This window comes from Magnusiomyces paraingens (assembly GCF_902498895.1).
Source record: "Magnusiomyces paraingens strain CBS 517.90 genome assembly, contig: contig1, whole genome shotgun sequence".
NCBI classification, from domain to species: Eukaryota; Fungi; Ascomycota; class Dipodascomycetes; order Dipodascales; family Dipodascaceae; genus Magnusiomyces; species Magnusiomyces paraingens.
In genome coordinates this window covers 5,229,710-5,244,651 of record NW_022474067.1, presented here as the reverse complement: position 1 = coordinate 5,244,651, position 14,942 = coordinate 5,229,710, and the positions used below count along the sequence as shown (strand labels likewise).

The 14,942-nt window shown below is 37.4% G+C and overlaps 7 protein-coding genes across 7 annotated transcripts; 4 read left to right on the top strand and 3 right to left on the bottom strand.

The window, feature by feature from the left end:
* Positions 1-92: 92 nt before the first annotated feature.
* On the bottom strand, positions 93-1,706 carry SAPINGB_P001601 (uncharacterized protein; the record flags this gene model as incomplete). The annotated part of the gene is made up of 1 exon (XM_031996322.1): positions 93-1,706. One exon carries the CDS (start codon positions 1,704-1,706, stop codon positions 93-95), a length of 1,614 nt encoding a protein of 537 aa, XP_031852213.1.
* A 762-nt stretch (positions 1,707-2,468) lies between these two features.
* SAPINGB_P001600 (uncharacterized protein) lies at positions 2,469-6,233 on the top strand (the record flags this gene model as incomplete). The annotated part of the gene is made up of 1 exon (XM_031996321.1): positions 2,469-6,233. One exon carries the CDS (start codon positions 2,469-2,471, stop codon positions 6,231-6,233), a length of 3,765 nt encoding a protein of 1,254 aa, XP_031852212.1.
* Positions 6,234-6,717: 484 nt separating this feature from the next.
* On the top strand, positions 6,718-7,479 carry SAPINGB_P001599 (uncharacterized protein; the record flags this gene model as incomplete). The annotated part of the gene is made up of 1 exon (XM_031996320.1): positions 6,718-7,479. The coding sequence occupies one exon, from the start codon at positions 6,718-6,720 to the stop codon at positions 7,477-7,479; it is 762 nt and encodes a 253-aa protein (XP_031852211.1).
* Positions 7,480-8,929: 1,450 nt separating this feature from the next.
* On the bottom strand, positions 8,930-10,786 carry SAPINGB_P001598 (uncharacterized protein; the record flags this gene model as incomplete). Its single annotated transcript, XM_031996319.1, has 4 exons — positions 8,930-10,079; positions 10,312-10,441; positions 10,501-10,519; positions 10,628-10,786. 4 exons carry the CDS (start codon positions 10,784-10,786, stop codon positions 8,930-8,932), a joined length of 1,458 nt encoding a protein of 485 aa, XP_031852210.1.
* A 648-nt stretch (positions 10,787-11,434) lies between these two features.
* On the top strand, positions 11,435-11,837 carry SAPINGB_P001597 (uncharacterized protein; the record flags this gene model as incomplete). The annotated part of the gene is made up of 2 exons (XM_031996318.1): positions 11,435-11,500; positions 11,640-11,837. 2 exons carry the CDS (start codon positions 11,435-11,437, stop codon positions 11,835-11,837), a joined length of 264 nt encoding a protein of 87 aa, XP_031852209.1.
* A 1,239-nt stretch (positions 11,838-13,076) lies between these two features.
* SAPINGB_P001596 (uncharacterized protein) lies at positions 13,077-13,419 on the bottom strand (the record flags this gene model as incomplete). Its single annotated transcript, XM_031996317.1, has 2 exons — positions 13,077-13,313; positions 13,408-13,419. The coding sequence occupies 2 exons, from the start codon at positions 13,417-13,419 to the stop codon at positions 13,077-13,079; spliced, it is 249 nt and encodes an 82-aa protein (XP_031852208.1).
* A 544-nt stretch (positions 13,420-13,963) lies between these two features.
* SAPINGB_P001595 (uncharacterized protein) lies at positions 13,964-14,338 on the top strand (the record flags this gene model as incomplete). Its single annotated transcript, XM_031996316.1, has 2 exons — positions 13,964-13,982; positions 14,109-14,338. 2 exons carry the CDS (start codon positions 13,964-13,966, stop codon positions 14,336-14,338), a joined length of 249 nt encoding a protein of 82 aa, XP_031852207.1.
* Between the last annotated feature and the right edge of the window lie 604 nt (positions 14,339-14,942).

The following is a 14,942-nucleotide window of genomic DNA, read 5'->3' as shown; positions in this document are numbered from 1 at the left end:
CTCTTTAATTTATTTATTTATTTATATATGGCTTTAATCTATAGAATAGAATTTGGAGTTTTTTCGCTCTTTTTTTTTCTTTTTTTTTTCTTTTAATTTGGCGCATATGCAACATTCTCTAAGAACGTCTTATCATCAAGTAATCCTTCCTTTTCACTTGCAGAAGAAACACCCTTTGAACCCGTACCACCGCGGCGATCAATCACAAAGGTCACAAAAGCAATAGAGAGGACATAAATACCAGCAAGGATATTCACTAGACGAACTAAGAACAATAAAAATGATGTTCTTGTTTCCGTAATCTCTAATAGAAGAGGATCCAAGTCGTACTGAAAGTAAATTCCTGGAGGTTGCATTGAGGATGTTGAAAAGGCATTATTCTTGATGCGTTCTTCATCACCGTGAGTTTCCAGCACGGCCTTTTTAAAAGCATCCAGTTGTAAACGTTCATCCTCATTAGGTAAGTCCTCCACAAATTCCGGACCAAAATTGCCGTTATCAAACACATAATCCCACGATAAATCGCGGACCTGTTCTGTAACGGCATATTGACTTGTAGCCACACTTTTGCCAGTGCGTGAAGATTTATATGTTGTTGGAACAATTGACAAAAAGTAATTGTAAGCGGAGATTGCTGAGGCACGCGCACGAAACTCACTCATCAAATTATGGATTTTCTTTGTAAGTGCTGGAGATGCCGACTTCATGTCAGAATCCGTGGACTTGGTTGATCGAAAAAATGTAGCAACGCGATGGCGCAGAGCGCGCACAGGCCAGTGTGAACGTGTGCCATCAAGCGGATTGATAACTTTGGGGTAGTATGCGCCAAACGAAAGCTCATCAATGTAGTGGGTGAAGTTGATTTGGGTGAAAATATAGTGTGAGGGAGGGAACCTATTACGGTGCTTGAGCCACATGTCATCGCGTGCTGCCTGCGAAGTAAGTAATCGTCTTTCAGCACTTGAAATCCGGCCGCCGCTAAGAAACACAGCTTTAGAAATAATGTGAAGAGTTCCCTGAACTTTGGTAACAGGGAAACTTCCATATACGCGGCAGCCCACAGACCCATCTGTGTACTCGCTCGGCGGGGAAGCATCAGGAGAATCTGCAGCCAAGTCGTGTTTAATTTGAGCTGGAAGAGGAGTAGATCGGCGATATTTTGTTGATTGTTTTGCTGAGCGCAGTACTGAGAGAAGCGATTGCGAACGCGACTCGAGTTCTGGGGCAGAAATTTCTGCCGGTGGAGCAAGTTGCTCAAGCAACCCTAGAATGTGCTTGCCATTAGGGGTATTGGCTAACGGATCATCAGCAGAGTTAAAACTGCTACCAGCATATCCGGCTGCATTCACGTCCTCTACAGGTGCTTGGAATTGGACATCGTCAAGATGTAAGACTTCAGATGCAAACATGCGATCGTTTGATTTGTCAAGGACATTGACAATAAGTGCCGAGCATGGTGTAGCAACTGTAATATCGACATTGATTTGAAGAGAAGTTTCAACTGAGTCACCACCATCCACACGGAAGCTGTAGAGCTCATCTGCCTCGAGGTGATCCAGGACCAGGCCCCAGAGTACAAATACGAGGAAAATGATAATAATCATTTGTAGCCATAACGGGTAGTTTGTTTTGCGACGCATGTACTTTGGCGAGACTTTGCCATAGAAGTCCATGCGCTTCAGCCATTTATAATGAAAACTTGCCATTGTGATGTATTTAAATTCTGTTCAGAAGTTTAAAAAGCACCACCACCTGGCATTTGGGTATTCTTTGGAAAGCTTAGGTGATATCAATCAATCAATGTTTAGTGATCTTGAGGTGGGTTGAAATTTCCAAAAAAGGATGCGAGCTGGCATGTTTATATGGGTTAGGGTTTGAATAAAACCCACAGATCGAGGTCGGGACATGCAAAGGAACACCGGGACATTAACATTAAAATCTATGTTAAAATGAAAAAAAAAAAAAAAGAGTAACGTTTTCTAAATAAATAAATAATTTTTTTTTTTTGCAAGTTTCAATCGGTTTGACGGACTCAGAATAATATTCCGCCGGCCGTCTTCTTTTTTTTTTAGGTTGTGACATCAGATAGACTTCTCCCCCACGGCTGGGAAAGGTTTCCTTGCGCATGTGAAAGACACTTTGGCAGCTGGTTGGCCGAGAACACTCAATTCGGTCCTACTATGCCGATAATCAAGATTGCTTGTGAGACTTTTTTTTTTTTTATATAAAGACCTTGTAATTGAGTTGCTTGAAAATTATTGCTTCTTGTCTTCAAGAGAAAGACAATTCTGGAATAAGGGCACACGTAAAAAGTTTTGGAAAGAAAAGAGTGGAGAGAGATTTTCAATATACCGCAGACAAAAACCCTTTTATTTTAAACTCTTGTCTCTAACATTAACCATCTTTCTATATACTTCATTATTTTTTTTTATTCTCTCTTATAAAAAATTATAAATAAATCCTTTAATATGCCTTTTGTTAAAATATCAGTCCATGACTCGACTATTCCACCTCCACCGGCTGTGCCTTGGTTCTTCTATAACTCAGCTTCCCAGATCGATGATCCTGCCTTTACTCTCCCAAGCCCAGCAGGCCCCACAACTGCTGCAGGAGCATTGACTTCAGAAGCTTTTGGCTCGCTTTCAAACAACCCAAATAGACCATCACTTGCTGGTCCTCCTGTGGCTACTGCTGCTGCCGCTGCTGCCGCTGCTGCCGCTGCTGCCGCCGCTGCTGCTGCAACCAACTCCTCAAGTGTAGTTGCAAATGCTGCTGCCACCGCCGCTGCGGCTGCTGCGGCTGCTACAAGTTCTTCTTCCTCTTCCTCTTCCTCTTCTTCCTCTTCTAATAATAATTCTCGAATACCAACACCAGGACCAAATTCAGGACCCAAAGGTTTCAGTTCCTGGGAAGAAGCCAAAGATAATGCAGAAAAGATTCTCAAAGAACTTGAAGAAGAAGAGAAAACTCACCATGAAAAAGACAAAAACTCGCATCATCATCATCATCATCATCATCACAACGCTACCATTGATACTGACACAGACACAACTGCAAAATCTCCGCCACCAAAAAAAAGATGTTCGGTTTCTTTGGATCCCCCAGTTTATGCAACGGTTTCCTTTTCAGGTGCGCTGGTACCCACCTCTGCGGCGTGGTCTGCATTTAATCCAAACAATAATCAAGAGCTTGAGGTAGCTTACCAAAATTATCACAAAAGAGTAAATGGTGACACTTCCAAGGAGCAAGAAAAAAATCAAAAGAATGACTGTGACTGTACAGACGATGAAGAAGATGCAGAAGATGAGGATAATGAAGAAAACGACGAAGAAAATGAAGTCCTGGTAGGTATTCGACGTCTTTTTTGCGTCAATGTTAGAAAGGAAACCATGAAGCCTGTTTATTGGAAACCTATACGTGACATTTCTCATGTTATGCGTTCCGAATGGTACTTTTCATCTACTCTGACACCAGTCGAACCTTCTCTTGAAGCAGCTGTAGTAAAGGCATTCTATCAAGTCAGACCATGGACTAATGAATATGTCTCCGAACTACAAACTGCTATTCAAGTCCCAGAATCAGCCTCGAAAATTAAAATTCCTATTACTTATACATTGACCCCAGAAAAGCCTGAACAGCCTGCAGTCACTTATAACGCATTTGTTGTTTTTGCACCTTGTAACGCTGCTAAGGAAGATACACCACCAGTGACTCCAGATGAACCAGTGGATCCTCTATTTACTAATGAAACAACTGAAGAAACATCAGATCCCGCTCCTGAATCAGAATCTAAACCTGAGTCTAAGTCAGAACCTGAGCTTGAACCTAAGCCTAAGCATACAATTGTATGTACACCTAAAGAATATCCAGTGGCTTACATATTTGGACCACAGCTCGGCACTACTTCTATGAACCCTCTATCTTATTTAATTTCACCTACAAATTACCAACTAGTTTCCTGTTTGCTTTCTGGTAAAACTCCAGTAGGAACTTTGGCCATTCTTCAACGTCATTTTGACTGGTCAGACTGGAAAAAGGTTCGCAACCTTCCTGATCGTGGGTCTGATAATCTTGGGTTTGTCCCACCTCCTATAACAGATGTTATCTTTGTCATTCATGGTATTGGCCAAAAATTGTCTGAACGCTTGGAAAGTTTTAACTTTACTTATGCCATTAATCGTTTCAATATTTTGATTGCTGAGCAATTAGAATCGCCAAATGTTAAGCAGTATATTGAAGAAAATACTACAATCATTGCTCTTCCCATTAATTGGCGGAAAACTTTGGATTTTGATGCAATTAAGAATGTGAGTCAAGATCAAGATACTGGAAAGGTTCTCTTCACACTTAGTCAAATCACGTTGAGATCTATCCCTGCCATCCGCAATATTATTTCCGACGTCATGCTTGACATTCCCTACTACATGTCGCATTATAAAAATCTTTTGATTGAAGCAACAGCTGGGGAAGCTAATAGAATTTACCGATTGTTGGTTAAAAACAATCCTGGTTTTGAGGAAAAAGGAAAAGTTCACATTATTGGACACTCTTTAGGGAGTGTTTTGGCTCTTGATATTTTATCGTACCAACCTAATAAGGTAAATAAAGCAGCTGCTCTTTCTGACCCTTCTACTATGCCAAAGTCCCAGTTTTGCTTCGACACTACAAACTTGTTTTTTGCAGGGAGTCCTGTCGGATTTTTCCTTTTGTTGGAAAATTCAAGTCTTGTTCCTCGAAAACTTTATGAAGAAGAAGTCAAGAAAGAACGCTTTGAAAGATACCTGCGCTCAAAGTCTACAATGGAACTTTACAATGAAAAACTTATTCTCTCGGATCCCACAAAGGAAACTATTGATACCGATCATCAAGAAGAAGATATTGCTGATCAGGGTTCTGGTAACTCTAAGTCTATTTTTCAAAATCCGTCATTAAATGCATCTGCTTCAAATTTATTTCCTCCAAAATATCCATATGGTTGCATGAGCATTCAGCGACTTTACAATGTTATGCATTATTCAGACCCCATATCCTATTGTTTGAACCCAACTGTGGACCCTGAACTTGCTGAAAGTATTGAACAAGCAGTCTTGCCAACAGAAAAGGAGTTTCCTTTGAAGAAGGCTCATCACAAGCGTGGAGATAAGTCTTCCACAAAAAATGCTAGAACAGGGAGTTTTTTCGAAACATGGAAAGTTAAACTTCCAGAACTATTTTCTTCTTCTCCAACTGCTTCACCACGGGCCAAAAGACAGGAATCTTTGGATTTGACATTGACTACATCGCCAAACAAGGATACTTTGGCTGTCAAGTCGGCAGAGACTGGGACAAGCTCAGATGAGCAGGGCCCCTTGGCTTCTCCAGTAGTTGAAGAAACTCGAACCTGGAGTGGTCGTTCGTTTATGAGCAAGATATTACGTTCTCGTGAATCTCGTGGACGCTCAGATTCTGTATCATCAATCAGCTCAGTTGACTCTACCCGCAGTACTAAAAGCGTTGTTATTACATCGAATTCCCAAAATATTGAATCTGAAACTACATCCACAACTACTCTGACATCCTCTCAAAGAATGAGCCGCGTTACATCACTGAATTCTGAAAGCGTTGCAGTTTCCGAATCTGAATCTGAAGCTGGTGAAACAGAAAATATTTCTCTTAGAAAGCAACTCCTTATGCCTAAATATGGAGTCAACAGCACTAATTTAAATGCAACTAATGGAGCAATGATTACCAGATCTAATTCTTCTGCTTCTCTTGCAAAGCGCACCAAGCGAGAAAAAATGTTTGGAGACTTATTAACACCATCTACGCCAGACTCTGGGACTCGCAGTCAGTCAATTCCACCAGAAATCTATCGTAGCAGCGGTGGTAGTTCTAACACATTTGATAGTGAAGATGTTGATGGAGACGATGAAGATGACGACGAGTCTGATGATGATGATGATGATGATGATGATGATGATACCTTGCAAGGTAATGAGAACGTTACTGGAGATGAACCCCCTCCCTTGAGTTACTCTGAGCGGAAGATGGCGGAAATGAATGATAATGGACAAATTGACTTTATCATTCCTTTAGTGGGGACTTTGGAAAACCAGTACCTGTCAATGCTTAAAGCTCATGGAGCTTATTGGGACACAAGGGATTTTGCCAGGTTGGTGGCCATTGAATGTGGCCGGCCCACTAACCGACCAGCTTTACGTCAATTTAAAGCTAAAAAGAAACCTAAAGAATAGAATATGAAAAAAATTAGAAAATACTTTGTTTTTTTTAATAGAATAGAAGCTATGTAAAACTAAAAAAGAAAAAAAATTGATTTCTTAATAGAATAAAATGATTGAGAATAAAAGAACTAAACCATTTAACATCTTTTCCTTTAAAAAGGACTTGAAATAAACCCCCCAGCTAAAGCCGCGCATAAAGTGTCATATCTGACTTTTTTTTTTTTTTTTTTTAGTACAAAGTTGTCATTTTGGCTTAAGATTGTAACACCAGGTTACGTAATTGGCGATATCTGGGGAAAAGCTCTCATAAACTGGTCGTATAAACCACCATTTAGTACCTGCTATCTTAATCCCCTCCAAACTTTTTCCCCCCATCTAGCAGAGTTCCCAACTATAACTCCTTGATCATTTCTTTTATTTGATGAAAAAAACTGTCCATAGACTCATCCCTTTATCCTCTCGAACCTTTAATTACACAATTGGCACTCTACGAAAAATGTCCTCCTCCTCATCCTCTGCTTCTACCCAGGACCCTGTCAGCCAGACCCTGGCCCAGTACACACCCTGCGACGTGGCCGATGCTCTCGTCAAGTATGGTATCCCCCATGGCGGTTATATTCCTCATCTTGTTCAATATTCCAAAACCCTAGATGCTACAGGCTCTGTGGCCGGCCGTGCATATACCGTGGAGTATGCGCCGCTCGACGACCCGCGTCCTGCAGTCAAGGGCGGGTACATTGACACTGCTCCTGCTGGTGGCGTTGTGGTTCTGGGAACTTCTGCATCTGTGCAAATTCCAGTTGCCCCATATACTCGCATTTCGAATGCGTTGTATGGTGGTTTGATGAGCACTCGTGCACAGTACCGTGGGGCTGTTGGATCTGTAGTACTTGGTAAGATTCGCGATGTACGTGAGCACAATGCACTTGGGTATCCTGTTTTTGCTTACGGTCTTGGGATTTGTGCACCCACTAAGGTTGTTAAGGTTGTTGCAGTTGATGCTCCTCTTGTGGTCAAAGTGGCTTCACAGTCGACAGATGCTGGTGCGCCCGATGAGGAGCGAGTGATTAACCCGGGTGATTACATTGTTGCCGATGAGAATGGCGTTGTTGTGCTGCCGGCAGCCGACGAAGAGTTTGTGAAAAAGGTTTTGGAAGCAATTCCACCTCGTGTGCGTGCTGACGAGCTTGTTGCTGAGGATATTAAGCAAGGAGTACCGGCTGGTCAGGCACAGAAACACCGTCGTGCCGGTCTGTAAAGAGGTTTTTTTCATAAAGAAAAAAATTTAGGTTGTATTTCAATTGATCAATTGTCGATTTTAAATATATAAAAAAAAAAAAGAGAGAGAGAGAGAGAGAAAAGAAATTTTTTTATAGGAAGGACTAGATTTAAATAACAAAGTTTGATTTTTTTTTATGTTAATTGCAACATTTTTAAATTACTTAATATGGCAACCATTGTTATTTTTTCTTGAAATTTTTTTTTGATTTTAAAAAAAAATTAAATTTTAAAATAAACAAATAACAATTATTCATATAAATTTATAAAAATATTTACAATTAAACTATGTTTGTTTGTTTGTTTTTATTCAAGGGTTATAGAACTATATAACATCAGCATCTGCGCTATCCTTTTATTGTCTGACTATGTGACTTGCCGGTTTTCATTTGTACCTTTTTAGTACTGGTGGTTTCTGTTCTGTGCGTCTCCGGTAGCCCGGAAGATGGGCCCTGATGCCAGCTTACGAGGAACAGGGAGAACCAGTCTGTCGGTCCCAAAACCTTCCCAACCCATTTCCACTTATCTTCACGGACGCCCATGTATTTCTTAATCTCTTCCGTCAGAGATACGGCCCGCAATCACCTGCAGGCTATTTAGACTGTACGGAAGAGTCGGCATTCCTGTAACCAGGGTAGCCTATGGTTTTTCAGTCTAGGTGTATACTCCCGTACACATCCTCAGGAAAAGGGGGTATTCTGGGAATCGAACCCAGTATCTTCCGCTTTCGAGCGAATGTGTTACCCTTTACACCATCCAGCCCTTTCCCCTTACAATTAAACTATAAATTTTTATTTTTTGAAATAATGCATAATTATAATTTTAATAACAGTACGTTCTAAAGAATACTTTTTCTAACCACGTGACTCCGATATAGTGTAATGGTTATCACCTCACGCTCTCACCGTGGAAATCGGGGTTCGATTCCCCGTGTCGGAGAAATAAAATCTTTTTTTTCTTTACTTTGTTCTTTTTTTTTTTTGTTTATAGTTGAATTCATTTTTTATCATATTGTTAAAAAAAAAAAAATTCAAATTGGAGGGTAAGTGAGAAATATTGTGTTGTGTTGGGTTGTTGAACATAAGAGTTAAAGTTTGGTGGTGGTATGTCGAAGGGGAAAAAAAAAATGAAAGAGAGAAAATGCTTCATGCTAATAACGGTTTATTAAAAAAGAAACAAAAATCATAACATTTCTTGATTCTTCATTTATTTTCATCAAGATTAGATCATTTCTAATATCAAAAGAAAAAAAAATTCATAATTATTTTTTGTGACTACTCTATTCCATACATTATTTAAAGATGAAATCAATGGTCTGCAATAAAAAAAAAACCTATCATTGATAACATCTGTCAACATTAAAAAAAAAAAACATTTTTTTTTTGTACTTTTCTTTTCCTTTTCTTTTGCTTCAAAAATATCCTTCTTACTTAATGAGTTCCAGAGACTGGTGTAGAACTAGTCTCCTCTCCCTTTTCCTTGTGGAAAAATCCTCCCTTTTCCTTGTGCTCTTTCTTCTTCTTCTTAGATGCAGCAGCTTCCTGTACAAGGTCTTCAAAAACACGTACCTCCTCTTCCTCTTCAGGAGAGCGCACAATACGACGGAACACGTCACCCACAATCATAAGGCCTCGGGCACGGTCAATACGTGTAGTTGCAGGGACAGATTTATCAGAAAGAACACGGTCACAGACCTCGCGGAGAACGCTTTGAATCTCGAAACGCGAACCGTTCCATGCAGCAGCTAGAATCTTGCCCATTGCGTGGCGCTCAAGCTCTGCCTTTTCAATGTCTGTGAGTTCGTCACCCTTTTCTTCTAGTTTAGCAATGTCCTGAAGAGTGTACTGCGCATCAATGGCGCTAGATATCGTGTTCCAGGTATCTTTAACAACTGTGTACTTTTCCTTAAATTTTCCAAAGACACCACCCATGCCCAACATTTTTTGTGACTTGAGGAAGTTGGAACCCTTGGTGTAGTATGTGTGGCCAATGGCGTGCAGAAGCTCAAGACCGAAAGACTCCATTTTGAGCTCTGCGGCAAGATCAGCTTGTTGTTTTCGGAAGAATTCTGTGACGGCGGGTTTCTTGTCGCTTTCAGTGTAGACGGAAAGTCTTTCGACGAGTTTTTCAACAAGCTTGTCAACGCGTTCTTGGTGAGCTGTATCACGCTCATCATGGAGCTTTTTAATTTCTTGTTTTTGTTTTTCGGAAAGAATACCCTTCTTCTTCTTGTCTTTATTCTTAGACTTGGCATCGGTAGCAGAGGAAGCTATGGAATCAACATCACTTTGTGGTGGGGGTGAAGATGAGGAGGACTGGTGTGGCAGGCCGGAAGGTGAGGAGTGTGATGCGGAGCTTTCAGCCAAAGGTGTTGTTGTTGTAGAAGAAGGAGTAGGAGTGGGAGTAGCATCTATGGTGGAACCGTCTGTAATGGCGAGTTGGCCAGTTTTGGTGGCTAGGTCATCAGTGGAAGAAGTTGTGGCAGTGGCAGCTGGTTTAAATTCTTCGTCTTCTTCCTCTTCTTCTGTAGCAATTTGCATGGATCGCGTAATGTCACGAATAAGCGAGATTTCTCCAATTCTGTAAAAATAAAAACAAAAAATAAAAAAAAATAAAAAAAAATAAAAAAGAAGAAGAAGAAGAAAAAAAAAATTAAGGGGTTAGTATTGGATGGTAGTATGTAATATCAGGGTTAAAATAAAAAAAAATTTGTTTGGTGATGAATGCATGTTGATAATAATAATAATAATAATAATAATAATAATAATAATAATAATAATAATAATAATAATAATATTCATGGTTCACATACAAGTCAAAAAAGGCTTCGCCACCAAAGATACTGCTGATGAGTTCTGAGGGATCTTCGAAACCGGCTTCAGGAACAGCTTGGTCCTTACCAAACTGGTTGTAGCGTTTTCTGAGGTCCTTATCGCTGAGGACTAAGATGAAGTAAAAGTTGTTAGGAAAGAAAAAGAAAGAATAAGGTAAGTGAGCATACCTTGATAGGCTTCACTAATCTATGAGAATATCGAGTTAGTTAAATGGGGGTGCAAGTGGGTGGATAATGATTTTGTGGAAATAGAGAGAGAGAGAGATAGAAGAAAAAAAAAAAAAAAAAAACATACCTCTTGGAACTTTTCATCGGCGTTAGGATCATCGAGGTTCTTATCAGGATGATATTTGATAGCCATTTTACGATAGCCCTTTTTGATTTCGAGCTCAGTGGCGTCTGGCGCGACTCCGAGGAGTTCGTAGTAGGTGGTATCCACGACAGTAGCAGCCATTGTTTAGGTATTTATTTATTTATAATTGATAATCAATAATAATAATAATAAATAAAAATAAATGGAATGGTTAAAGGGTATTTTTATTCCACAATGTGAAGAGAATTCCTGAAATAGGAAGAATCGTGATTGAAAATTCTAAAAAAAAAAAAAAAAAGAGGGAATTTGTTGTGAGCCTAAAAAAAAAAAAATTTAAATGGAGTATTTTTTTTTTATTTTTAATTTTTTTTTTTTAAAGGAGGCACTGACTGGAAATTCTAAAAAAAATAAATAAAATAAAAATGGATAAATTAAATTAAATTAAAAATAATTAAAAAAATAAAAAAATATTTGTTACAATTTTACGTGTTTAAATGTAATATAAATTTTATAAAATTATCATGTGATTAATTACATTTATGTTACATATTGATGTGAAATTTCCATGGGCCAATGGATGGCCTCCTCTTAGCCCAACCGGCTGTGCTGATTTTTTTTTTTTTTTTTTTTTTTCTTTTGTATTTTCTTTATTATATTTCTGCGTTCCACCACTAAAAAAACCCCTCGCACCAACCACACACTTTGTGATTTTAAACAATCCACATACGCCAATCCTTCTCCCTCACCACAAACCCCCATCCCTTCTAACATCATCCAAATACATCAAAAATGTCTGCTGTCGAACAGAAGCAAGTCGCCGTTACACCATCCTCCGAGTCTCTTCTCAATGACAAGGTGGGTTCATTCAATTGACGTGTTAGTGTGTGGAAACCTACACGTAATTGACTTTTTTTTTATTTTTTTTGTCTTCTTTTATCAACAAATGAACTAACCTTAAGGTTCAAATTTTTTTTTTTTTATTTTTTTATTTTAGTGGGACGTCGTTATCTCCAACACTCTGGTCAAAACCGGTCTAGGCTTTGGCTTTGGCGTTGTTGCATCTGTTCTGTTTTTCCGACGAAGAGCATGGCCCGTCTGGCTTGGTGTCGGTTTCGGCGCTGGCAGAGGTTACGCTGAGGGTGATGCCATTTTCCGGGACACCAAGGCTGGCGTGAGAACCGTCAAGGCCTAAGAGGTTGTTGTTTTTTTTTTTCATTTGGAAAGGGTTCACGATACAATATGAAATATACTATTCTACTACTAATAAAACGGGGAAAAGAAGAAGAACCTGCTCCAAGGAGACGAAAAGATTATGACGAAGATGTAATTATGATGAAAGAAACAAAAAAAAAAATGAAAAAAAATGAAAAAAAAAATAATAAATTTACGATGAAACAATATAAAACTTGTGATATACATATATATATATATATATAAAAAGTACCACTGAATAGACTTGCTGGAGAATCGCTGGGCGACAGTAGAAGATGTTTATTTTAAATAAAATGCATGTATATTTTACAAGCAGACGAATATTTCAAACAAGTTTTTTTATGGTTTTGGGTATAGTTCTTGAGTGTATTAAAAAAAAAATACTGTAGTAATGGTTAGGTTATTTGATTATAGTAACTATTTTATTATAACTATAGTTAATATATATGTATGTGTGTGTGTGTGCAATCATCTTGTTAGAGTATTGGTTCATTAATCTGTGGGCTGCTGCTACGTGAAAAAAATAAAAAAAAATAAAAAAAAATAAAAAAAAAATTATGAAAAAAATCTTGGCCTTTAAGTTTCATGGCAGATTGCCTCTCTTGGTAAAATAGCAGCTTCTTCTTCTTTTTCTTATTCTTCAAATCATTATTTTGGATAAATTTTTTGTATGGTACAACAACATCTACCAGTGCAAATTACAATTTGCAATTCATTATGATAATATAATGTTAATAATAAATTATTGAAAAAAAAAGTCTTTTTTTTTTTTAACTCTAAAAATACATAAAAAAAAATAAAATGAAACCGAAACAAATATAAAATTAAACATGTAAATGTTTAGTTGTTGATCTATTAGGAAGGGAAAAAAAAAAATAAAAAATGAAATGAATCGCCGTGTGTGTCAAGTCATTATTATTATTATAATTATGATTGATTCAGTAATCGACACGGGTCCAAATCATCATCGTAGTGTTCTTAGAAAATAAATTAATAAAAATTCAAAAAGCAAAAGGCAAAAGGCAAAAGGCAAAAGGCAAAATAAAAAAAAAATAAAAAAAAAACAATTGTCTTCATTCATCATCTTTTTTTTTTTTTTTTTTCATTTTCATATTCCCAATGAATATTATAATGATAATAAACAAAAGAATTCAATTAATTAAACACGCGTTAGAATAGGGGGGGAAAAGTTTTTTTTTTTCTTGTTTATTCATCCTGTTTAAAACAAGCAGTCAAGACATAAGCAGCACGCGAGACCGGCGCAAAGACCACAGCAGCAGTCACTGTCATTTTTCTGGGGTTGTTGCTGTTGAATGTAAATAGGCTGAGGAGCAGATTGCTGGTAGCCACCTTGAGGAGGATAGCCACCTTGAGGAGGATAACCACCTTGAGGAGGATAGCCTCCCTGAGACTGGTAGCCACCATTGTAAGCTTGTTGAGGTTGTTGAGGACCGTACTATATAACCAAAGTTAGATACTAGAAAGAGAGAAAGATGAGGTTTTATTGTGAAATGATTGAATGTTATTTATTATGATTATGATTAACATACGTAGCCAGACATTTTTGAATGCAGATGGTATGGATGGATGGATTGATGAGAGTGTGTATGTGTGTGGGTATATTAAAAGATTAAAAGTTTGTTGGATTTGTTTATTTTATTTTTTTTCAAGAATAGTTGGAAAGAGAAAAGAAATTAAATATAAATAAACAAAATAAATAAATGAAAAAAAAAAAAAAAAAAAAGGGGAGGTTGTAAAAAATATAAAAAAAAAAAAAAAAAAAAAAAAAGCCAGTTGTTGCCGTATTTATTTGTTTATGGGAATGTCTTGGTGTTGTTGTTGTTATTGTTGTGAAGGCTGCACAGCCATTCTAAGCGGTGGTTTGGTATACGCCCACCACTATTTTGTTTTTTTTTTTTTTTTTTCTCTCTCTCCTCCAATGTTGAAGTCATCATTTACAAATAAACAAGGCAGGCAATACTTGGGGTCAATCAGTAGATGTCATCGGATATTAGTTTCGATGATAATATATAGATTGATTATTCTTCTTTTTTTTTTTTAGTTTCTTTCTATTTAAGGGTCTCATAGGAATTTGATATCATATTAATGTACAAATTGGAACTTAGTTTGTATGTAGTTGATTTTAGGGTTATTATGAGGGCCGCCTGCCACATGAGTTCAAAATCACAAGGAACTTATTTTCTTTTCTGTTACTACTAGTATTAGTAACAACTACTAATACTACTATTAGTAGAACAACAAGAACAACAAGAACAACAAGAACAACAAGAACAACAAGAACAACAAGAACAACAAGAACAACAAGAACAACAAGAACAACAAGAACAACAAGAACAACAAGAACAACAAGAACAACAAGAACAACAAGAACAACAAGAACAACAAGAACAACAAGAACAACAAGAACAACAAGAACAACAAGAACAACAAGAACAACAAGAACAACAAGAACAAGAATAAGAATAAGAATTTTTTTCATTTTGGCAGCAATGACAAATCTGACATTACTGTTGCTGGTTTAATTTAACTTAATTTAATTTAATTTAATTTAATTTAATTTGATCTGATTTGATCTGATTTGATTTAATTTGATTGAAAAAATAACGGTATTGTTTTGTTCTATCAACAACAACAACAATCATCAGGTATATACTAGACAATTCTTCTTCTTATTATTCTTCTTATTCCTATTCTTACAACTTCTAAGCCATTAAATGAATATTGCTTTTTTTTTTATTTTTATTTTTTTTCTAAAAATATACTCTGTTCCAGATGATGATGTATTAATTGTTATTTCTTTCTTTCCGACACCTAAAACAAGATATATATTCATGCGTCGGTCCACTCCGCCACCGCCGGCCAATCTGACTTAAGTCTATTAAGATTTTTTTTCATCAGCATCTGCTTCAGCATCTGCTTCAGCATCTGCTTCTTCTTCTTCTTCTGCTTCTATTTCCATTTAACTTTATTTCTGCAATGCCTTTTATTTTTTATTTTTTTTTTTTGGTGTGGGTATATATATATATATGTAAAAACGGCAATTGCCTTGTAATCTGACAACGTA